Below are 25,268 nucleotides of genomic sequence, written 5' to 3'. Positions count from 1 at the left end.
TTGGCTCCCTGCTCCAACGAGAGATGTGCTTATTTTTGTTTCACTAGAATAAAGTAGTTTTTTGTTCACCATCTATCGTCCTCGATGATATTTTTATCACAGAACTTCGTTGAACACCGAACCAGATGAGAAACAAGAATTAGAACCGAACATAAATTGGTGCCGTCACCCGTGCCAGACAGCCAGCGTTTGAAGAGTGCCACCTGCGTGCTCCAGTCAACGAGAGACGGGAAAAAGCTCCCGGTGGCCCTACTACTTGTTAAAATTCCACGCAAGTGATGGTGGGAAGTCGGTCGCCCCGGTGGGCCTGCTTTTTGAGCCACTACGAGAGACGAAGAGTTTTTTGTCTTCGGTGAAGCCTGCTTGTGATTTCTCACAAGAGACAAAAAGATTTTTTTTTTCTTTTTGGTGGCATCTGCTTGTTGTGGCGTGGTGGAGCTTCCGGCATCCTGACTGACTGTCGACACGGCTGTGTTGACGAAGTTCGCTAGGTGAGTGACGCGCGAGCTAGCAGCCACTGTTTGAATGTATTGTGGGATCCCTTTCTGGCCAGAGGGTGTCATATTCATGTTAATCCACGTATCTACCGGTTTGTAACACGACTTTTTGGACTTTGACCAGGGTGGGTCTCCATAAAGCCGGACCGAATTGTGCACTGAAGGACTAGTGCATGCGGCCATCGATGCTATTATCTGGGTCGATGCGTCTGGTTGAAACCACACACCGACGTCAATTTGGAGTTTTCCAGTGAAAGATTCTTCACAAGGTGGTGATTTCCTGGAATTCAGTTCTGTGCGAGGGCTGTTGATGAATTGAGAAATCGAAAGGTTTTTTTTTATTCTGATCCAGACGTTATATGTTATTTTAAAGCGCAGCTGCTACTGGTACTGGATTATCTGTGAAATTAATACATTCATTCTGGTTGATCTATGCTAGAATGGTGAAACTGAAAAGTTTCTTTGTCTCACAAAGAAAACAGTGGGGGCGAGGGAGTCATTGAGCCGTTAGTGCGCGTGTCAGTGCGTGTGTGTGTGCGTGTAAGTGCATTCATTGTGTGCGTATGTGCATTCAGTGTATGTGAACACGTCTCGTGGCTGGAGACTAGACACAGCGGGTGTTTGAGTTAACACTGTGTGCCTTACTGGAAAATAGTTAACAGGAGCATATTGTTGATGAATTGCGGGATTTGAGAAAATGGGTGCAATTTTTTCAAAGAAAGCTCCAATTCATCGGAATATTGAATTAATGTGTCGTGCGGCGAGACAGCAAGCAGGTGGAAAGTTGAAAAAAGTTCACTCAGCCAGATGCAGGAAGGGTATTGTGAGTTTTCTTTATTTGAAGTTGATATCAGTTTTCGGCAGACCCCAGGTAACACTGCTCTCCAGGTTGTCCTTTGTCCCTCTTCTTCCTCCTTGAAGTGACTCGCTCAGTCTGGCTTTAAAGGTGCTTCACCTGAGCTTCTGGCCAATCGGGTCCCAGCGGCAATTGGCCATGCCCAGGTGGTTGCAATCACCTTCTCAGAGTTAATTAGTGGTCGCCCAACTCTACTGTTTTGGATGGGGAGAAATGCGCACCTTTCTCCCATCCAAAATCCAGAACACACAAAATTATTTAACATTTCTTTTGGCATCATGACATAATGTCTAAAAAGTTCCCAAGATGTGAACTTTACTGTAGGAAGTGGATGCAACGTGGTGAATTTGTTGGTGCTTTGCAAGTTCAGCCGTTGAAATAGATTATGTTTCGTTTGAAGCTCCAGGAGGCATCTGCGGTTGGCAGATCTCTCCAAAAGATCCGTGATGAGATTTTAGCTTGTGATAGATGGCTTACACAAGCACAAATTAGAGAGCACGAGCTGGAGGTAGAACGGATTAAAAAAGAGGAGAAAGCAATGGTCGCGATGACTACCAAAGTGAGCTCTGACGATGAAACTATTGCTTCATCTGTTGCACGTCCCAATGAAAAGATGGTGCTCGTGGCAGATAGAAAGCAACCATTATTTCAAACTGCAGAGCACCCCCATGGGAGACCAAGGGGAGGAGCTGTGGGCTGCCCCGAGCGAGCGCCTCAGACCTCCTCCTCCTCCCCCTCCTTCGCTGCTCTCAAGAAGAGAGAGGAAGTCAATTGCTCCACCCCGAGGGAGCGAGTAGCCCCCCCGGTGGTGACTCCAACTGTGACTTGGGCAGACCAGCAGCATGGAGCGCGCATGACCCCCTCTGGTGGGTTATGGCCATTACAACCTGACTTTGCAGATCAGATTGGTGATGGTGATTGTGTTTCTTCGTGTACAAGGAGCAAAGCAAATTGTTCTGAACAATTGTATCCGCTTGAAGAATTGAATAAAATTAAGATGAATGATGAAAGCGTTTGTGAAGCTTTTCCGCTTGTCCAAGTGGCTAACCCTAATCCTTCAGGCCTGCAGGACCAAACTATTCTGGTTTATCGGCCTTGGTGCGACAGTGATGTAGCTGAAGCGTGCAAAGGATTAGGTGATTTTGTTGAGAATGCGGAAAGTTGGACTGAGAATTTTGAGGAATTGTGTGCTTCTTATCAGTTGAATGGACAAGAAATGTTGAAGGTTCTCAGGAGATGTCTGGGGCATCATTGGAATCGGGTGAAAGGGTGCTATACTGGTAAAACTTCAAACATGATGTATGAGGAGGTGACAGCCCAACGTAGATTGGTGTGTGATAACATCCGGACATTATGGAAAAAAATCCACCGGGGTATGAAATTCAACATAAAAAGTGGGGTAGTTGTGAAAACATATTTAGGGGACGCTCTGAACATGTTTTCTGACATGATGAGTATTCCATATATGTTGACCAATTCAAGCAGATTGGAAAGAATGAAAAAGCTATGTCTTCAAAGATTGATGAGAAGGTTTCTTCAGCCGTCATCTGTACAAAAGTGAAGGTTTCGGACGTTTCGCCTCCTATCCAAGAGGCTTCGTCAGCGAACTAAAGTCTGACTGGTCGTATCGGCCCCATTTTTATATCCCTAATGTCCAGACATGGTGGCGCCGGACACAGCTATGATAGGTCCCTACTCTCAGGTTGGGGGGGCAAGGGACCCCTCCCTGTGGCCCCACTGATTGTTCCTACATTCCTGACTAACGACTGGCCTATTACCCCCATCCCCCCGGTATCACCTCATCAGCATAACGACCCTCATCAGCATTGCGAAAGTTGCCTAACCTGTTTTGCCTAAGCAGGCTATTGTATGAACGATCCAAATTGAACCTCACCCCACCAGACCGGTTTAATGAAGGATTTTGTTGTTTTATAAGAATCACTTCTTTTACCCCCCTTTCAAACCATCTATGTTCTTTCGCTAAGATTTTAACCTCATTGTCGTCAAATGAGTGGTTGCTAGCTTTTAGGTGCAAATGTACTGCCGATTGAGGCCCACTAGTATTATCCCTGCGATGTTGATAAAGTCTTTTTTTGAGAATTTGTTGAAAAATGACGGCTGAAGAAACCTTCTCATCGATGGACCACTCCTGTACGACTGAGAGCTTACACAGACGTCTTCAAAGATTGCCGCTAGTAAAGTACCTCCTGCCTTAAAAGGACAAAGGAGATCATGGTCTTGAAATCGCCATTACTGGAGAGAATTAACCGATGCGGTAGGGGGGGCGAGCTGTGAATTGGTGAATTTGAGCTTGGGAGTCAGAGGTCAAAGAAGGGGGAGGATCTGCGTGCGGGGTCCACTCCACCACTTCCTCTAACGGCTGCCCTCTCTTGTCTCCCATTCACTCCCCCCCCCTAGCTGCTAATAAGAAGACCAGATGTGTTTTTAGGATAAGAACAGACTGGAACACACGTCCCCTATTGAGAAGACTCAGTCGTTACACCAATTTGTTTTTTTCGCAAGAAATGTCTTCATGTATTGCTGACTTTAAAAATTTCAATGACTTCTCAAATTATTTTATACATTGACGACATCGTGCTTGATTCACTAACTGAAGACAAAAACTATTAATCACTTTGTTCCAAAATCTAGTACGTATAGGTAACGAAACATCCTTGACTATGTTACAGTTTTGCCAAAAAAGAAGTTGAACTTCTAGGGAAAAAAAATCGACTCAGAAAAACAATGGAGACAATAGGCAAACTATGGCCTCAATGTCTATTTCTGGTGAAATTATATACGAAAATAATGCCCACTAATAATGGCTTAACGCCTTTTGAGATATTGCATGGCAGACCTTTCATCCTCCCATTATGGGAAGGTGTGCCCTGGCAAAAGAATGAATAAGATCCAAGCGTTTTGTTGGCAAAATCGTGTGAAATTATTACAACAAAAAGAGGTCCACAGCATGTGTACTGCCGCAGTCCTCTTTGTTCCCTCCACAGGAACAGAGGCTGCTGTGCCCAGGAGACGAGGTGCTGATCAAGGCAATCAAGAGAAAGTCCTGGCCTGCACCAAAGTGGGAGGGGCCATTCACCGTGCTGATCACAATGCCAACTGCCATCAAGATCGCCGAAAGAGCCACCTGGGTGCATCAAAGCCATTGCAAGATCGTTCACCAACTACATCCTGAGCAGGTGGAAGAGAGACAGAGCCAAACTACTCAATAGCCATGGGTTTGGTCCACATCATCTTGCTGTACGGATTCGTGGACGCAATCCAGATGACACACGTAGAGCCTGCCATTCCATCAGCCTGCGAAATTCCACCATTACACCAAACACATTCAGAAAAGTGCCCAAGCATGGCACATCCTGTAGCATGCTTGCCACTACAAGATGCAGGAATCGTCTCATTTCCCCTTAACATCCTCGTGAACGAAGCACGACAAAATGGAAGTGATTATCCTCATGGTTCTTGGTACGCTCGTATCAAGTCAGGAAAGGCTTGGACCACTAGTTGGGATTCCGTTGTGGTCCATTCTGATATAATATGAATGAAAATAGCTGTGCCCAAGAAGCAAAACGAACTGTCGTCAAGATAGCTCGAGGGAACTGGTTAGGAACTGGAACTGGCACAATGACATCCAACTCGTTATCGTAACCCACAAGGTTGCAGGATGCATGGACTTTGTCCTGATTTTCGTGAACATCACATTGGTTTTCCTGTAACTATATGCATGATGTCATCTGTGACATCACCAGTTGTAACATCGCCTCTCCAGCGCAAACCACACATCAAACTGACAGCCTAAATGGAAACACCTGACAAAAAGGCCCAAAATCCAGGTGTCATGGACATATTATATCAACCGTTTGCAGGAGAAAAGCATGACTGGAATCCGTTGTTATCAAACACGTGGTATCGTTATGCTACATTAATTGCTAAACAAAACAGGAAAAGTAATTGTTTCATGTGCTCATATATGCCTCATTCCGTGAGACAACTACACGTGCATTCAAAGGTATTTGGAGATAAAATGCAGCTCAAGCCATTTTATCGTATATGTTAATATCTTCGCATAAACCAACATTTTCCGGTTGTTCGCAATGCTTCGAAAGGAGAGATTGTTCCAGGTTTTGATACCATTTTGGAAACTGAAAATCAGGTTATGACCGAGAGCGGGTTGCGATTACCAGTATGCGTCGCAATGTACGGTACGGGTCAAAACTTAGGTTTTATAGATGAGGATAGATGTTTATATGTGCTACCGTTAAACACTAATGTCACCATTTTACCCGTATCTTCACATCTTTGGTGGTTATGCAGTTGGAAAGTATATTATTTTATTCCTCCGCGAGCCTACGGTTTGTGCGCACCTGTTACTGTAACTGACAATACTTTCATTCTTACCAGTCGTCCAGCACACCATGTGAAAAGAAGAGTGTCGTTTAAGCCCAATGATTCAATCTGGGGAACTGATGTGACAGAACAATTCAAACACCATAGCACTGGTAGTAAGGTAATGTTAGCTCTTTTTCCACAAATTGGAGTGGCTAAAAACATGCTACGAATTGAAACAATTGACTACAGGTTTCAAGTGTTTGTAAATGCCAGTTTGGAAGTAGATGAAATGCAAAACACCGAAATTGCAGCAATTAGACAAATGGTGCTGCAAAATAGAATGGTTTTGGACCTTTTGACAGCCCCACAAGGGGGCGTCTGTGCTATGGTGGGTGATACTTGTTGTACGTACATACCCAAAGAAGCGAATTCCATAAACATGACTGATGCTTGGTCTGTTATCAGGGATCTCAGAGATGCCATGGCCAGAGATCGACGGACTGATCACCCGTTGATTTTTGACGGGCTTTTTGGGTGCCCTTGGTATACGACTTTGCTCAGAAGGTTAGGTTAAGCAACTTATGAGCTGGTAACCGAATATACTGTTTGAACAGGTACATGAGTAAAGTTTCTAAATGTATTTTGAGTACCCAAAAAGTAGAAGTGAGCTTGATAAATAGAGCCTTTGACAATTTACATTGTGACTGTTGGAAAACTGTGTGACGTACTCTCTCTCATTCAACAGGACTTTCTGGGACTCGTCCAGACGAAGTTGCAAAGCATGGAGTTTGCTTAAGTCATTCTCTATGGTGCTCAAATCACCCCACAACTGCATGTTGCGTTCTTGCCAGCTCACAGCAGAGGAAGGGCATGTACCAGATGGATGAATGCCACCATGTTCACTTTGACTCTCCCAGGCGCCTTGAGTGTCACCAACCGAACTTCGTATATTCAGCACAGATTGAAAGAGCTCCATTTCCTGTGGGTACCAAAAAAAAAGTAGCAATGTCGTCAAAATACCTAAACAGCATAAGACTGATTAAACAAAAATCATTAATAACAATGAATGCATACACTGGAATAGTGCGAGTTTTAATGCTTCTCCTCGCAGACCGTGCAAAGGTGATCCAACACTGTGCCAGTATGTCAGACTCCACGTCAGGTTCAACCAATCAATCGATCAATCAATCATGTCAAAGTGCTGAACAGTTAACTAATACTAAAAACAATAGGGACGTTGCAGTAGTTGCTGCATTGGAATTGGATTTTTTTTAAAGGAATACAAAAGAGTGACCAGGTAGTCGAGTGATGAGCTCGTGAGTTCAATCTGACAAAATACCCAGAATGTTTCAACTGCTTCTTCCACCTTCTGGGGGAGGTAGGGAACATTGAGTTAGAGTGGATGATGTGCCTGGCCTCTATTGTTTGAGGCGGCCAATAAGAGTTTTGGCCATAAGGTAGTAGGTGCCCGAAGCTGCTTGTGGACACTGGCTTGGGTTGTCATCAAGTTTAAGAGCCCATTCAAGCATTTAGGGGGCAGCTGATGGGAATGGCTAGCCAAGCAGAATGCAGCTTCAGTCACAGAGACAAAAACAGAGGCCTGGAAGGAACTCGACAAGGCCATAAACAGACTTCTGGAGAACTGAAAAGAAACTGTGGACCACCATCCGGCCTTTCATGAGGAGGCATGGAGGCATTGTACCATAACAAGATGTATAGTGGGACAGAGGTGCTGCTGACTTTGACTCGGGACGTTGTGAATCGCTGGGGGAGCAGTGGACAACTCCCTGAAGCTAATCTGATTGCTTCTTTTGTTTTGTTTGATTACGTTCTATGGCTGACCCTGATAGCCCCATTTGGCCTGGTATCACTTCATCAGCATGACTAAGCCTACGTGGTAACAATCTAAGAAGTCTGTTGTAAGCACGATCCAAATTGAACCTCAACCCCCATGGCGATTTAGTGAAGGGTTTTGTACATAACTGAAGTGGCTGATCTCAAGGAGTCCTATTAGTGGCTAGCGAGGGCTGGCGTAAAAGACAGCACAGAGGCACTCATCCTGGCTGCTCAAGAGCAGGCCCTGAGCACCAGAGCCGTAAAGGGACAGAAATATACCACACCAGAAAAGACCCAAGGTGTAGGTGGTGCAAAGAGGCACCTGAGACAATTCAACACATAACTGCAGGGTTTAAGTTGTTGGCACGGAAAGCTTACATGGAGCGCCATAACCAGGTGGCTGGTAGAGTCAAACGTGTTGTGAGGGTTTGTTGGGAGCGTATGGCAGAATACCATGTCAGTAGGAGTTTGAACTCCCACCTCCGGCAGGACTTTTAACATGTCCCGGGGGAGGTGGGGGACAATGAGTCCGAATGGACCATGTTCGGTACATCGATGAAAAGGTTTCTGCAGCCGTCATCTGTACTTTTTTGAAAGTGTCGGGAAGTTTCGCTTCTTATTCAAGATGCCTCTTCAGCGAATTAAAGTTTTACTGGTATTATCGGCCATATATATATATATATATATATATATCCCTAGGCGGCCCGGTAGTCGAGTGGTTAGCACAACGGCTTCACAGTGCAGAGGTCGTCGGTTCGCGTCCCGGTCCGGCCTCCCTGTGTGGAGTTTGCATGTTCTCCCCGGACCCGCGTGGGTTTTCTCCGGGTCCTCCGGTTTCCTCCCACACTCCAAAAACATGCATGGCAGGCAGATTGACCACTTCAAATTGTCCCTAGGTGTGAGTGTGAGAGTGACTGTTGTATGTCTTTGTGTGCCCTGCGATTGGCTGGCAACCAATTCAGGGTGTCCCCCGCCTCGTGCCCGAAGACAGCTGAGATAGGCTCCAGCAACCCCCGCGACCCTAATGAGGAATAAGCGGTACGGAAAATGAGATGAGATGAGATATATATCCCTAATGTCCAGACATGGCGCCGCCGGACACTGCTATGATAGGTCCCTACTCTCAGGTTGGGCGGAACAGAGGACCACTCCCTGCGGCCCCACCGATTGCTGTTGTGTCATTCCCTATTCTACCAACAATTCTGAAGATACAAAAAGGAGAGGGGTAGCAGTACCTTACATAGCAGGAGTTTCTGAATAACTCCTTTGGCAACACAAAATTCCTACTTATTTCAAACCGATAAACACTAAGTACATCCAAAAGATAGGCTGCCAAATGAAAAAAAAGTAATATAGTTTGTTCAATACATTGTAAGGATGATAATTGTAAAGAGCAGTACATTGGGGAGACGAAACAAATTCGCAAAGAAAGACTTCATCAACATCGCAGGGATAATACTAGTGGGCCTCAATCGGCAGTACATATGCACCTAAAAGCTAGCAACCACTCATTTGACGACAATGAGGTTAAAATCTTAGCGAAAGAACATAGATGGTTTGAAAGGGGAATAAAAGAAGCGATTTTCATAAAACAATCAATTTGGCGATTTTCATAAAACAATCAATTTGGATCGTTCATACAATAGCCTGCTTAGGCAACATAGGTTAGGCAACATTCGTAATGCTGATAAGGGGATACCGGAGGGAGTGGGGCAATCAGGCCAGTCGTTAGTCAGGAATGTAGGAACAATCGGTGGGGCCGCAAGGAGTGGTCCTCTGCTCCCCCCAACCTGAGAGTAGGGACCCATCATAGCAGTGTCCGGCGCCACAATGTCTATAGAGAGGAGCCAGATGAGGTGGCTTGGGTATCTGATTCGGATGTCTCCTGGTCGCCTCCGTGGTGAGGTGTTCAGGGCATGCCCCAGTGGCAGAAGACCCCGGGACGACCCAAGACATGCTGGAGAGATTATGCCTCCCAGCTGGCCTGGGAATGCCTCGGGACGGAAAATGTAAAAGGTTTATGCTACAGCGATATCATACCATGAAATTCGAACATTTCAGTATGTATTACATTCTTAATCCAATTCCTCGAGAACTGCTGTCCTGCCTGTTTTCCATCTTGCCTTGCTGCAAAAAGACCTTAGTAAAATTATGTTGATCGTTAGCCAGTTTCTGCAGACTTGTCTGATTTTCTGCTCATTTCAAAGATCCCATGATGAACAGAATGGAAGACCCCTGAAGAAGGATAATTTATTCATAACATAGAATTATTACAGACAAAAGTTAAGAACATTGGTGGTACACCTCAACAAAACATTCAAGATGTCAATCACTTGTGTCCTGGGTTACCAATTGCAGCTTGACGACATATGTTGTTCACACCAATTCTTGTTGTAAGTTGAGGCATTGTTGAAGGACAGCCCTCAAGACATTTAAATTCTGAGATGTGAGCTAAAATGGGGGACGGACACCACCCATGAAGTGAGACAAGGATTTTTATTTTTATTTTTTACAGTACCTTAGTTTTCATTGCATTGGCCATTGAGTTTGTTGCACAATTTGTGCACTGCCGAATTTCAGTTCAACTTTACAGCTTTGTTGGACTTGTTTTGCCATGTTTTCATCTAACCCAGCTAAGCAGTGCTGGTAATATGGTCGTTACTAGTCACACTGGTTGTCTCCATCCTTTGAAAAGGCTCAAATGAGCAAACACATCTCTCTGGATGTCCATCTTTCTATTTACTTGTGATACATTTCAAATACTTTTCTTCAGTGGCACTGTCTCCAGTCCAAACATCATGGCTGGTCTCACCACTGTTTTATACACTTTTCTTTTCATCCTAGCTGAAACCCTCCTATCACACATCACGCCTGACATTTTCCTCCAGCCGCTCCAGCCTGCCTGGACACGCTTCTTCACCTCTTTTCCACACTCTACATTGCTCTGGACAGTTGACCCCAAGTACTTAAAATCCTCCACCTTCTTTATCTCTTCCCCCTGTAGCATCACTCTTGCACTTGGATCCCTCTCATTCACACACATATATTCCGTCTTGCTGCGACTGATCTTCATTTCTCTCCTTTCACGGGCATATCTCCACATCTCTAATTTCTCCGCCACCTGTTGCCCGTTCTCGCTACATATCACAATGTCATCTGCAAACATCATGGTCCAAGGAGATGCTTGTCTAACATCGTCTGTCAGCCTGTCCATCACCATAGCAAATAAGAAGGGGCTCAGAGCTGACCCCTGGTGGAGTCCCACCTCCACCTTCAATTCCTCCGTCACACTGACAGCACACCTCACAACTGTCTTACAGTCATGAGACATGTCTTGCACCGCTCTGACATACTTTTCTGTCACTCCAGACTTCCTCATGCAATACCACATCTTTTCTGTGGGCACCCTGTCGTATGCTTTCTCCAGATCTACAAAGACACAATGCAATTCCTTCTGACCTTCTCTGTACTTCTCTATCAGCATTCTTAAAGCAAACACTGCATCTGTCGTATTCTATTTTGGCATGAAGCCATACTGCTGCAAATGTTCTCTTCTTCTCTTAGTCTTGCTTCAACTACTCTTTCCCAGCGTTTCATTGTATGGCTCATCAACTTTATTCCTCTGTAGTTAGGACAACTCTGCACATCTCCTTTGTTCTTAAAAATGGGCACGAGTACACTTCGTCTCCATTCTTCAGGCATCTGTTCACCAGCTAAGATCTTGTTGAATAACCCAGTCAGGAACACCACCGCCACCTCTCCAAGACACTTCCATACCTCGATTGGTAAATCATCAGGCCCGAGTGCCTTTCCCCCCCTTCATCCTCTTCAGCGCCCTCCTCACTTCATCATTGCTAATGTTTGCTACGTCTTGGTCCACAACAGTCACGTCTTCTACTCTTTGCTCCTTCTCATTTTCCTCATTCATCAATTCTTCAAAGTACTCTTTCCATCTTGCCATCACACTACTGGCACCTGTTAATACATTGCCGTCTCTATCCTTAATCACCCGAACCTGTTGCATGTCCTTACCATCTTTGTGTCTCTGTCTCGCCAGCCTGTAAAGATCAGTCTCACCTTCCTTGCTGTCCAGCCGAGCATACAATTCATCATAGACCTCTTGTTTGGCCTTTGCCACCTTTACTTTAACCGTGCGCTGCATTTCCTTGTACTGCTGTCTACTCTCGTCCATCCTCTCAAAGTCAAAGTCAAAGTTAAAGTCAAAGTCAGCTTTATTGTCAAATATGCTAATATGCATGACATACAGCACAGATGAAATTACTGTCCTCTCAGACCCAGACAGCAAGGCACTTATAATTACTTTAACAAACATAAACATGAAAACGCCAATTTGCCGGGAGAGGGGAGCCGCTGCGTGTTCACGCGCCGCCATCTTGGGAAAAACAATTTGAAAAAATAACAAATATGACAACACAAAGACACAGAGTCATTCATTCTTCAGGACTTGCTGTACCCTCTTTGTGATGACATGAAGCAGTTCTAGTTGAAAGAGGAGAGGATCAAAGCATCCATGTCAGTAGTGGATCAGGGACATCATGGTGGAATTTGTACGTCTACTACAAGCTAAATGTTGAAAGCAAACACGAAGCTGTAGCATACATTGACGAAAAGAAGAAGTGTCCCACTTCTTTGCTAACCTCTTTCTCTGTATACACTCCTGCACCTCCCCAGTCCACCACCAAGTCTCCTTATCAACCTTTCTTCGACTCGATACACCAAGTACTTTCCGACCTGTGTCTCTGATTATGTTCGCTGTAGTTTGCCAGGACCTCTTGCCCACCCAGTGCTTGTCTTACCTCCTTCCTAAATGTCATGCCACCATTTTGTCCTCACTTCAGCCTTTGGTTTCTTCATCTTCCTCACTGCCAGTGTCATCCTACACACCACCAATCTATGCTGTCTAGCTGCACTCTCACCAACCACTACTTTGCAGTCGCTGATTTCCTTTAGATGGCGCCATTGACACAAAATGTAGTCTACCTGTGTACTTCTGCTTCCACTCTTATAGGTCACTCTATATTCCTGTCTCTTCTGAAAGAAAGTATTCACAATAGCCATTTCCATTCTCTTAGCAAAGTCAACCACCATCTGTCCTTCAGCGTTCCTCATCTGGAGTCCAAACCTGCCCATCACCTCCTCATCATCTTTGTTTCCTGCACCAACATGTCAATTGAAGTCTCCACCAATAACAACCCTCTCACTTCTCGGGATGTTCTGTATGACTTCATCAAAGTCCAACCAAAATTTCTCCTTCTCCGCCAGCTCACATCCTACTTGTGGGGCAATACCCACAAACAACATTGAACATCACGCTTTCAATTTCTAGTTTCAGACTCATCATTCTATCTGAAACTCTTTTTACTTCTAAGACATTCCGAATAAACTCCTCTTTTAAGATAACCCCAACTCCATTTCTCTTTCTGTCTTCACCATGATAGAACAACTTAAACCCTGACCCTAAGCTTCTAGCCTTGCTCCCTTTCCACCTGGTCTCCTGGACACACCGTATGTCTACCTTCCTTCTCTGCAACATGCTCCCGACCTTTACTTGTCATTGTTCCGACATTCAAAGTTCCTACTCTTAGTTCTATACTCTTGGCGTTCCATTTCTCTCTTTTCCTCCAGGCACACCTCCCTCCTCTCCTTCTTCGACCAACAGTAGTCAATTTTCCACTGGCACCCTGAAGGTCAACAGTACCAATGGCGGCCGTTGTTAACCCGGGCCTCGACCGATCCGGTATGGGATTCAGAGGTTTGATTCACATATTTGTTTTGGCAATTTTTTTTACGGCGGATGCCCTTCCTGACACAACCCTCTGTATTTATCCGGGCTTGGGACCGGCACAATAAGACACTGGATTGTGCCCCCTTGTGGCTACATTGTTCTTCAGGACACCACATACCCTTAAAATGTGATTTTTCCCTGCAGTCTGAATCCCCAAATGTCGAAAATTGCAAAGACAACAAGACACTCCGCACATTAATCATTTTTCTTTAATTGTTGTTTTTATGATCACTAGAAGTCACAATTGAAATTAAAATTACATTTTAATTGATTGCCCAGCCATAATATTTTGTCGTAATATCTGAGTTCATGCCAATTATTCTTCGGTCTGATGCGGTGGACTGAAATATTTTATGACAAGAAGTGTGAATATAACAAATGTAAAATGATAAAACATGTAATAACAAAATTGGTTTTGAATGTAAGAAAAAAAATCAAAATATTCAGCGCAATCTCACCTTTGGCTGACCTGTTCTTTGTGCGTTCATGTCCCTCACAGGTTCTGGCTCAGGAGACGCGGGTATCTCCTCATCTGATTTGTTTAGGTTGTAATCAGAATGAACTTGCATTGAAGATGACCAGGACTGAGGGCAAGAGGATGGACAGGAAGAGTCAGAAAAAGCAGAAGCGTGGTGTCCAGGGGAGGAGGCAGAATTTATGACTTGATGTGGAGCTGTTAAATCACTGTGCAGCACATCCTTTCGTAGCATCTCATTCTCTGATACAAGTTCCTGACGCTCCCGTCGAACACTGGTCAGCTCCTTGTTCAGAGTATCCAGCTTCTGTCTCAGTTGGCGGACCTCATCACGTGCACGATTACGCTCTACACGAACCTGGGACAAAACAGTTCTCAGATTAATTTAAAATCTCTGCAAGACATCAATCCCATGAAATAATCAGGTCAATCCAACTAAGCAATACCTAAGCAATAAGTTTACAGTGACATGAAAAAAAGTAGGTTACATGACATGAAAAAGTACATCCTTGAGTCTTTCCCCCAAATTTAACCCATTCACTGTCAATAATTTTAACATTTTCAGAACTGACAGGATAATGTCTTCACTGATAAATCAGACTCATCTTTATTGTCATTTATTTATCACACACAAGAAATTTATCTCCGGTAGAACACGCTGCACTGGTGTCATCGTAAAAAAAAATTGCACTATACAGCTATATTTGGGTTCCTGTTTAGAGTTAATGGGTTGGGGAAAGAAGCTGTTTAAATGCCTGGTGGATTTGGTGCGCGTGGGGCAGTAGCGCCTGCCTGATGGGAGTAGCTTGAAATGGTGGTGGGCAGGGTGAAGAGGGTCCAGGAGGCTTTTCCGCGCCTTTGTTTGGATTCTTGCATTTTGCAAGTCCTCGAGAGGTGCCAATGATTTTTTCCGCCGTCTTCACTGTCCGTTGAAGTCGGATTTTGTCCATTTTTGTGGCGGGCCCGAACCAAACGGTGATGGAAGAACACATAATTGAGTTGATGACAGCCATGTAGAAGTGTCGTAGCACCTCCTGTGGCAGGCCATGCTTCCTTAGCAGCCTCAGGAAGTACATCCTCTGTTGGGCCTTTCTCAGGATGGAGTTGGTGTTGACCTCCCACTTCATGTCCTGGGAGATTGTGATTCCCAGGAACTTGAAGGTCTCGACGGTTGACACGAGGCAGTTGGATAGTGTGAGGTCCAGCTGTGGGGATGCATATTTCCTGAAGTCCACGATCATCTCTACCGACTTGAGCATGTTCAGCTCTAGGTTGTGACGGACGCACCTGAGCCCCACCTGCTCCACTTATAGTTGGTACGCAGACTCGTAGCCGTCTTTGATGAGACCGATGACCGCGGTGTCGTCTAAGATCTTTATGAATTTGACAGCTGGGTGAGTTGAGGTGCAGTCATTTGTGTAGAGAGAGAAAAGCAATGGAGAGTGGACGCATCCCTGTGAGGCTCCAGTGCTCGTGGTGCGTGTTGAGGGTGATATTTTCCCAGTCTCACCTGTTGTGTCCGTCCCGTCAGGAAGCTGAGGATCCACTGGCAGATCGTAGGGTAAACACCAAGCTGGAGAGGTTTGAGGGTGAGGAGACTAAACAAATTATCAAAAAAAGACTTTATCATCATATACAACGCAGTATGTCTCTCTCCACTCTCCTCTATGGGGCAGAAACATGGACTACATACCGCCGGCACATTACTACCCTTGAGGCCTTCCACATCCACAGCCTGCAGAAGATCCTTGGCCTGTCCTGGGAAGATCGAGTTCCCCACTCAGACATACTTCAGTGCACAAATTCATGGAAGCGGCAGTTGCAAAGAAACATCTTTGGTGGATTGGACACACCATCCGCCTGCCCCGCCAAGTCCTCTATGGACAGCTGAAAAACGCAAAGCACTCTGCAGGGGGGCAAAAGCGACGCCTCAAAGACTGCACCAGGGACCTCCTCAAACGAGCCAATATCAATACCATGCAGCTCGAAACTTTGGCAAACAACCGACAAACCTGGCAGACCACTTGTGCCAGGGTCGTCCCTGAAATACATCGAATCAATCAAGACAGACAATTAGAGACGCACTCAATGGCACCAGCGAGCGACTGCTACCTCCCTAGCATCCGGCCTCCCATGTTCCATTTGTGGACATTTCTGCGGTTTAAGGAGTGGGCTGTATGCCCATGTGAAGTGTCGCTAAACCCCATCCCTCCATAACCCCCCACCCCCAACATTCCCCTCCTTTGGAGCAAGCCTCATCATCACCTATGATGGACAGCTCGAAGAAGTGTGTGTGTGTCTGTCTGTGTGTGTGTGTGTGTGTGTGTGTGTGTGTGTGTGTGTGTGTGTGTGTGTGTGTGTGTGTGTGTGTGTGTGTGTGTGTGTGTGTGTGTGTGTGTGTGTGTGTACATGCGTGAGTGCGTGCGGCTCTCATAGAAAAACATTTCTGAATATTTTGCTTTTACGGCTCTCTTAGTCAAAAAGGTTTCTGACCCTGGCCGGGTGTAAATACTTCATGCACGTTGTAGTGCAGAAAATACGGTATAAATTATCCTTCATAAATGTTACATATATAAGGCTTCTAAGAGGCAAATGTATTTTGTTATTATAATATACTGTGATTGGCCTGTAACCAGTTCAGGGTATACCTTGTCAAGCGCCTGAAGGCAGCAGAGATAGGCTCCAGCACACCGGAAACTCAAGTGAGGACAAGTTGTCCAAAAATGGATGGATGTCCTTTAAAGTTATATTTAAAGCGATCTGACCAAAATCTTGGAGCAACAAGTGGGCACAGCAAGGAAAAAGCTGGAAAATATTTGTGACATAATCTATCACTATGGGGAGGAGCGCTTCGGGGTGTACATCTGGAAAACCGCCAATGCAAGACCACCACCAACCAAATCCAGGAGGCAGCAAGAGATAGACAGACTAGTCAGAGAAAGAAGGGACCTGCGAAAACAGTGGAAGAAGGCCACTGATTCAGAGAAAGAAGGTCTCATGCTGCTCCAGGGGGACATCAGATGCCGGTTGGCAACCTTACGAAGGGCAGAAGACTTGAGGAAACTTAGTAAGAACAAGGAACACACAAAAACACGGTTCTATCAAAACCCCTTCATGTTCGTCAAAGACCTCTTCACTAAGGACAAAAGCGGAATCCTGAAAACCTCAAAGCAGGAACTTGAAAAGCATCTGGAAAAGGTCCACCAGGACACAAAAAGGCATGAAAAACTACTTATCCCACATGACATCCCCCCCTATTGAACCACCAGAATTCAACCTCGAGAATGGCCCTCCAAAATGGAAGGAAGTGGACAACACAGTACGGCATGCAAGATCAGGACCAGCCTCGGGGCCAAATGGAGTTCCGTACAAGCTCTACAAGAACGCACCAGATGTTCTGCGCTATCTTTGGAGGCTCATGAGGATTGTGTGGCAGAAAGGGATAATACCAAAGGCATGGCGAAGGGCTGGAGGCGTAAGAATTCCCAAGGAGAAGGATGCGGCAGACATTAGTCAATTCCGGCCAATTAGCATTCTCAACGTTGAGGGGAAAATATTTTTAGTGTGTTAGCATGGAGACTTTACACCTACCTGGAGAAGAACAGGTACATGATACATATGTACAGAAGGTTGGCATCCCTGAGTTCTCTGGTTGCTTGGAGCACACTAGTATGATCTGGCACCAAATCCAAGCGGCAAAGAAAGACAAGAGAGATCTTCATGTCATCTTCCTCGACCAGGCCAATGCCTTTGGCTCAGTTCCCCATAGCCTTCTCTGGGATTCATTCAACTTCTTCCAGATTCCATTACCCATTACTACCTTGGTAAAAGCCTACTTCGAAGACCTGCAACTGTGCTTCACAACACCTGACTTCACAACATCATGGCAGTGTGTATAAGTCGGCATCATGGCAGGTTGTACGATTTCACCCCTGGCCTTCACAATGGCCATGAGGTCATCATCAGGGCCTCAAGGTGGGTGGTGGGGGGTGAGCGAACCAGGAAGGGGATCCACCTCCCACCTATCCGGGCATACATGGATGACATGACAACCTTGACCACTACTGCAGCTTGCACCAGGCGGCTACTTGGAAAACTGCAGAAAAACATCAAATGGGCCCGGATGAAAATCAACCCGAACAAGTCACGCAGCATCTCAATAGTCAAGGGAGAGCTAAAAAATGTGAAGTTCTGCATTGGTGATGACCCAATACCAATGGTGTCTGAGGAACCGATCAAAAGCCTGGGCAGGTGGTACAATGCAAGCCTAAGAGACAAAAAATAAGTGCAGCAACTAAAGCAGGACATCAGCAAAAGTCTGGAAAACATCAAGACTCCACTGCCAGGGAAGCTCAAGCTAAGGTGTCTGCAGTTTGGACTTCTCCCTCGGGTAATGTGGCCACTCACAGTCTATCAGGTCCCACTCTCAATGGTGGGGAAGATGGAGCGAGCCATCACGAGATATGTGAAAAGATGGCTTGGTGTTCCACACTGTCTGTCAAACATCAGCCTCTATGGCAAAGGAGTCCTTTAGCTTCCAATCACAAGCCTCACCGAAGAGTACAAGTGCTCGAAAGTGAGACTTCAGATGACCCTTAGACTCCGGAGACCGGAAGATCAGTCAAGCTGCACACCCCCTATCAACTGGACAGAAATGGATGCCATCCATCACGGTGCAGCAGGCCACAGCAGCCCTAAGGCACACAGACATTGTGGGACACGTCCAACTAGGAAGAGGGGGCTTTGGCCTTACAAACAAACCATCTTGGCGTAAGGCCTCAACATTGGAAAGAAGGAAAATGGTGATGGAAGAGCTGCGCCGCCAAGAGGAAGCTGAAAGAACTGCGAAGGCTGTCTCTCTTGCCAAGCAATGAAAATGGATGAGGTGGGAAGGCCTGGAGAAACAAAAGCTCCGCTGGAGGGATCTCTGGGAAATGGAGGCAAGCAACATCAGCTTCATCATCAGAACTATCAATGATGTGCTCCCATCTCCAAAAAATCTCCACCAATTGTATGGCGAAGATCCAACCTGTGACCTCTGTCCAACTCCAGGAACTCTCAAACACATCCTGACCGGTTGTAAGACCAGCCTCACACAAGGCCGCTGCACCTGGAGGCGCAACCAGGTCCTGAAGAGTTTGGCAGTTGTCCTTGAGAGCAATCAACTCCTTGCCCATGAGAACCACCACTTCCAGCACGGCACCATTGACTTTTATCCGAGAGGGACAGGAAAAGCCCAACTATTCTCCTGCAAAACTAGAGGTTGGACAGCTATCCAGGGCCCGGGATTGGACGATGCGGGTTGACATTGGCCAGCAATTGGTTTTCCCAGCGGCGATTGCAGCCACCACCCTAAAACCAGACTTGGTGCTCTGGTCCTCTTCACTCAAGGCTGTCTACCACACAGAACTCACAGTCCCGTGGGAAAACTCAGTTGAAGCCTATGAGCGCAAGAAGCTGTGCTACACAGAACTCGCAGTGGATGCGCAACAGCGAGGATGGAAAGCCAAAGTCTATCCCATTGAAGTTGGATGCAGAGGGTTTGTGGCTTCCTCCACCATCAAACTGCTTAAAGACCTGGGCATCCATGGACAGGCTCTGCGGCACACAGTTAGATCACTCTCCGAAGCGGCAGAAAGAAGCAGCCACTGGATCTTGATGAAGAGTAAGGACACTTGTTGGGCTCATAGGTCAGCAACCTAAGACCCCCCCCCTCCCACCAGCTTCTCAACTTCTGATTGGGCATGGGACACAAGCGCGGGCATGATCAACCTGTCACTGGGCACCATCGATGAGGTTGTCTAGTGATGAAAGGCCGAAGCACCCAATGATTCTTTGGAGCACTACTGATGATGTGTTCCAAATTCACAACCTGTCCATCCCTGAGGCACAGCTCCCACACCACTCTCAACATCAAGGCTAAATCTCATGTGAGGACCATCCATTGGCACAAACGGACAGAATAACATCATGTCCAGTGTTTCATGATTCCAAGGGACAACCGACGCCTTCAGACAAGTTGTGTCCATAATTTGTAAAATCACTTCAAAAGCCTTCTACTGAGCGTATTTCACTAAGATTCCACCGCATATAGCTATATTTTACGTTTTAAGACTTGCGCTGAATATTCAGGAAGTCTTGTTTTCGAGTATATGACGATCCCCTACGTGATGTCACATTTCGAACACCTTGACCTAGAAAGCGACACACAATGCATTTTGCAGTACTTTGTTTGGTCTGAAAACTTCTGATTGATCCGTGTTGATGGCGAAATTAGAAGGAAAACACATAAATAATGCAATGGTGAATCGTTGTGTGTTGCACCAAGACTACTATATGATATTCGCTGACACAAATTCCCAGCAGACAAATCAGCCCATTTCCAATGGAGCTTGGGCACCATCTTTTGCATTTACTGGGACACTACATTGTGTTCATTGACGGCTCGAATTGATATGAGAGGACTCCTTTAATCGATTGCAAACATTTATGCTTTCCTCTTCAGAACTATTCGAATCATATTCATAACTGGATGAGTAACAAGAAAGCATCGTCTCTGAATCTGAACTCCGTGAGCAAGACGACTTAGCGTGATGTCACGAACTGGAGGCAGGACTTTCTGAAAATCCCCAGTTTCGAGCTGATTCGTGGCAGAATTTGGGCACTTTAAGTCATTTTTATTGGTGTTTTGCATTTGACAAAAATATCAGCCTGCGTGTTTTGAGTATTTTAGATGCTATAAAACGTTTTTCTGATGTCAGTTAGGAAACAAAAAAATGGTGTCGGTTGTCCTTGTTCTTGCCGTAAAATCTAATGATACATTCATCCAATTTACTTTTTTGTTGCACCAAAACACACATTTCCATCAGAGTAGCCACAGAGTAGCGGCTACTCTGTGATCTATGGGTCTTCAGTGTTTTTCAATCTTTTTTGAGCCAAGATACATTTCTTTGATAGAAAAAAATCCCATGTTACAACACTACCTGAACACGTGAAAAAATCTCATTTTAACAATTAAGTGTTATATTCTTTCTATAATCATTTTTTACATTGAAAAATTACGCTATATTATAGCATATTGAATAAGAATGTATTTAACGTCAATATTTGGTGCATTCATTTTAATGGCAAGTAAAATATAGGCAAATAGAACTTCAACTTGCTCAGGTTCACATTTTTTCTGCGTGACAACAGGTTCGTTTTCTCCCTGTCGGTTGTGCTCTGTAGCAGCCCATTTTCCCATGTTGTGTCCTTGTATAATTCAATCATCATTCAAATTACTTTTCTGCTCGATGGGTCACTTACAACTTTTACTTTGCATGTTTTGCAGAGGAGCCTTTTCTCACTCGATAAAGAAAATAACTCACCCGTTTCACTACTTGTTCTTCTACGTATTTGCACATACTCCGACAGCCACTCCAATTTTAAATAATGGCAGTTCATTCATATTTTATTTTGGAGGGTCGACGTATCACATTTAAGGCCCGGCCGTTTCCCCATAATAAGGTATTAGCATCACTTATCGCTGCAGCAAGTGCTGTCAATGCCGTGATTGGCTGCAGAATGTCATTACATGTTGTGATTGGCTGGACTCCTGTCACTCACTGAAGTACACGGCAAACTGATAGACCACACAGGCATTCATGTTGGATATTTTCCCATGGCATACCTGATAGTACAGGGCTTGAAAAGCACCCATTCACTTGACAAAAAGAATACATTGGTCAAGAATAAAGTGTCCAATGTACAGGAATGAATAGTTTTGAGACTATTGTGAAAGGTAATAGTTGAGTTTTATTAGTTGATAAATACAGACTTTTAAAAACAATCTCAGTCAAAGTAATTATTTTTTTAATTCTCATTGAGCCCTTTATGTGCTGCATATTTGTTCTTTGTGCGCAGGGTGCGAGCAGTGCGCACCATAGTAGAAAGTAGTCTAAGCAGTAAGCACAGAAAGTAGTAGCACCATAGTAGAGTAGTATTGTTCTTGAGAGCTTTGAAAGGCACTTAAAGGACAACCGATTTCACTTTTTGGTTTTTTAACTGACATCAGAAAAACGTTTTATAGCATCTAAAATACCCAAAACACGAAGTATGATATTTTTATTTAAATGCAAAACACCAATAAAAATGACTAAAAGTGTCCAAAATCTGCAAAAAATTGAGCTGCGAATTGGGCATTTTCAGAAAGTCCCGCCCCCATTTCGTGATGTCACGCCAAGACGTCTTGCAATCCTTGTGAATCAAAACAATGGCTTCAGATTCGGAGAATATGCTTTCTTGTTAAACATCCAGTTATGAATATGATTCAAATAGTCCTGAAGAGCAAAGCATACATGTTTGCAATCGATTAAAGAATTTATTTGGGCCATTTTGAGGCAACATTGGGGGACAATCTCTCACAAAAAAGAGGCACAAAATGGTGACATCCTGTGGCCACCTCCGTTTCCACAGGCTGATAAATTCCTTATATGGAGCTTGTACGCCCTCTTTTGGTGGCTTTTGGGTGCAACACGAGGTTGTCAGACCAAACAAGTACAGCAAAATACATTGACATGATGGAAGGACTGCTACAATGTGTCTTTTTTTCGGTCAGGGGCGTTCCTTTAGTGACGTCACGTACGGACTCGTCACCAACTCAAAAAAAAGACTTCCTGAATATTCAGCTCGAGTCTCAAAACGTAAAATATAGCTATATGCGGAGGAATCTTATTAAAATACGCTCAGTAGAAGTCATTTGAAGCCATTTTACAAATTATGGACACAAATTGTCCGGAGACGTTGGTTTTCCTTTAAAATGTAATGTACTATTATTATTATTATTATTATTATTATTATTATTATTATTATTATTATTATTATTATTATTATTATAGAAACATCATCGTGGTCAAGTAAAATAAACACAAATTTAATTTTGAAATATTTAGGTCTATCTAGAATCCCGACTAAAAAATGCATGTTTATAAAATTGTCAACACTGTACCTTGCTCCATTTTTCTCTCCAGTTGGCAGTGCAGTCTGACCACCACCGCATAGTTTTCTCCATCTGAGCTGCTCTGGCTCGTGCTTCGTTGAGCTCACGGAGCCTCAGCTCTTCTCTGCTCTCCCAATCTGCCCCAGCTGCCTCACCAATGATGCCCAATGTTCCCAAGCCCAGGCCTCCGAGCACAGGTGAAAGCAGCAGCGGAGAACTGGAGCTTGGGGTTTCTGCATTCAGACTTGGGGTTTGGGCAACACTTTCAGGGGAACGAATTCCGCTGGCTGAATCCATACCAAGGCTGCACAATAGACCACCTACTGTTGTCTTGCTCCCCCTAGACAGATGCGGAGAATGGTCACAATCTGTTTTCAAGGGGACAGGAAGTAGGTATAGAGGGATTTTATTCGATCGTGAAGTAAAACATCAGGAATTCATCATCTTCAGTAACTTATTAACCTAAACACACAAAAACAACAAGTTAGGAGGGACACAATGAGATGGCTGGCTTCTAATGCAACATAATTAACCTCGTTAAGTATTTCTAAAAGATCTGAATCATACATTGAAAAAGTGAGGGAAATCCATGAAACCATTTAGGCTGATGGCCTATGAGGGTTGAATTTTGTTAGTACTCTCAAGGTCAGATTTGCTTGGGGAACTGCGCCTTTTGATGACATCAAGCGTTTTATGTGGCTGGAAGCTAGCAGGATGACTGGAAGATGGTGATTGATGTTTTCAACATAATATGAGGGTTAAGACCAGCAAGAAGTATACTGTTTATGAGATTCTGCATCATGTCATTGGCCATGACAGTGAATCTGAAAACAGAGAGGAAAGCAAAGCTGAGGGGGTGTGTCTGAGCATACATCCATGAAGAGAACTTAGATTTCACAGTTGCTGAGGAGACGCCTTAATTTCAAGAAAGTTGACATTCCAAGGTCATCAAGCCGCCTTGACACCCAATACATCAAGTGACTTCATGGCCTCCAACATATGTAGTGTTACATGTTTAAGACATCAAGTCTCCATTTGATCTGTTCACTCCACAAACTTAAAAGACCATGCGAGAGGGGACCAACATTGAAATGAGAAAAGTGCTTTCTGATAGCTAGACAGAGATTGATAAAATGCAGCAGGATGCCTACATGGGACTATTGCTTCTTGCTTTTAGTTGATCGATCCCAATATGAAGCTTCTACCATTTTAAGGGATGATGTGTCAAACCGCCCCATTTTTTGGCTGCAACGTAACTTGAAACCTGGATGAATATGGATGAACAGCTAGTCCCTTTCAAAAGATGCTGTCACTTCTGGTAATACAATGGTCGGTCTACTTACAAAGGGTTCTTCATACGCAATATTCAAATTATGAAACACCTCAACAGAAAAATACAGTAAAGTCTCGTTATATCGATATTCAAGGGAGTCCAAAAAAATATCGATATAACCGGGACTATCGATATATCCGACCCTGTTTGCATGTAATTTTCTCCGTGCGTGCATAGAAATAGTATCGATATAACCGGGACTATCGATATATCCGATATCGATATAACGAGACTTTACTGTAATAACTATTAACTGGTATAAAAGAAATGTCAAGATATGAACGGTAAAAATATAGTATGGGCAGCTACTCGTCCGAGCTAGCATCTAAAATACCCAAAACACAAAGTATGATAAATTTATTTAAATGCAAAACACCAATAAAAATGACTAAAAGTGTCCAAAATCTGCACAAAATTGAACTGCGAATTGGGCATTTTCAGAAAGTCCCGCCCCCAGTTCGTGATGTCACGCCAAGACGTCTTGCATTGCTTGTGAATCAAAACAATGGCTTCAGATTCGGAGAATATGCTTTCTTGTTACACATCCAGTTATGAATATGATTCAAATAGTTATGAAGAGGAAAGCATACATGTTTGTAATCGATTAAAGAATTTATTTGTGCCATTTTGAGGCAACATTGGCGGAAAATCTCTCACCCAAAAAAAGAGGTACAAAATGGCGACCTCCGGTGGCCACCTCCGTTTCCACAGGCTGATAAATTCCTTATATGGCGCTTGGACACCCCCTTCTGGCCTTCTGGCGGCTTTTGGGTGCAACACGAGGTCCCCAGACCAAACAAATAGCAAAATACATTGACGTGATGGAAGGACCGCTACAAAGCGTCTTTTTTTACGGTCAAGGAAGGTCCTTTAGTGACGTCACGTACGGACTAGTCACCAACTCAAAAACAAGACTTCTTGAATATTCAGTGCGAGTCTTAAAACGTAAAATATAGCTATATGCGGTGTAATCTTTGTAAAATATGCTCAGTAGAAGTCATTTTAAGGCATTTTACAAATTATGGACACAACTTGTCCGGAGACGTCGGTTGTCCTTTAAAGTTAAATGATGAAGGATTATTTCCATGGTATTTTGCTTTTCTCAGTGATATGCCACGAAAATAATGCCATGATGTGTGTCTTC

At 44.4% G+C, this 25,268-nt stretch overlaps 1 protein-coding gene across 7 annotated transcripts in view; it reads right to left on the bottom strand.

The window, feature by feature from the left end:
• Positions 1-25,268, bottom strand: part of ccdc102a (coiled-coil domain containing 102A) — a 118,818-nt gene that overhangs the window by 83,156 nt on the left and 10,394 nt on the right. For 6 of the 7 annotated variants that reach the window (XR_016114418.1, XM_088991790.1, XM_088991794.1 and 3 more), the window contains exons 2-4: positions 22,801-23,159; positions 13,798-14,172; positions 6,426-6,676 (exon numbers count right to left, since the gene is read on the bottom strand). Coding sequence is in view for 6 of the 7 variants with exons in the window: in XM_088991790.1 (XP_088847916.1) it covers positions 6,426-6,676; positions 13,798-14,172; positions 22,801-23,088 (914 nt within the window). In the remaining variant the exon portion in view is untranslated. The remainder of the gene's footprint in view (positions 1-6,425; positions 6,677-13,797; positions 14,173-22,800; positions 23,160-25,268) is intronic. The other variant, XM_088991791.1, reaches the window with a different exon arrangement.

The sequence above is a fragment of the Hippocampus bargibanti genome, linkage group LG03, assembly GCF_051943395.1.
Source record: "Hippocampus bargibanti isolate YZ-2025 linkage group LG03, ASM5194339v1, whole genome shotgun sequence".
Taxonomy (NCBI): Eukaryota; Metazoa; Chordata; class Actinopteri; order Syngnathiformes; family Syngnathidae; genus Hippocampus; species Hippocampus bargibanti.
This window is presented reverse-complemented; position numbering and strand designations above follow the sequence as displayed.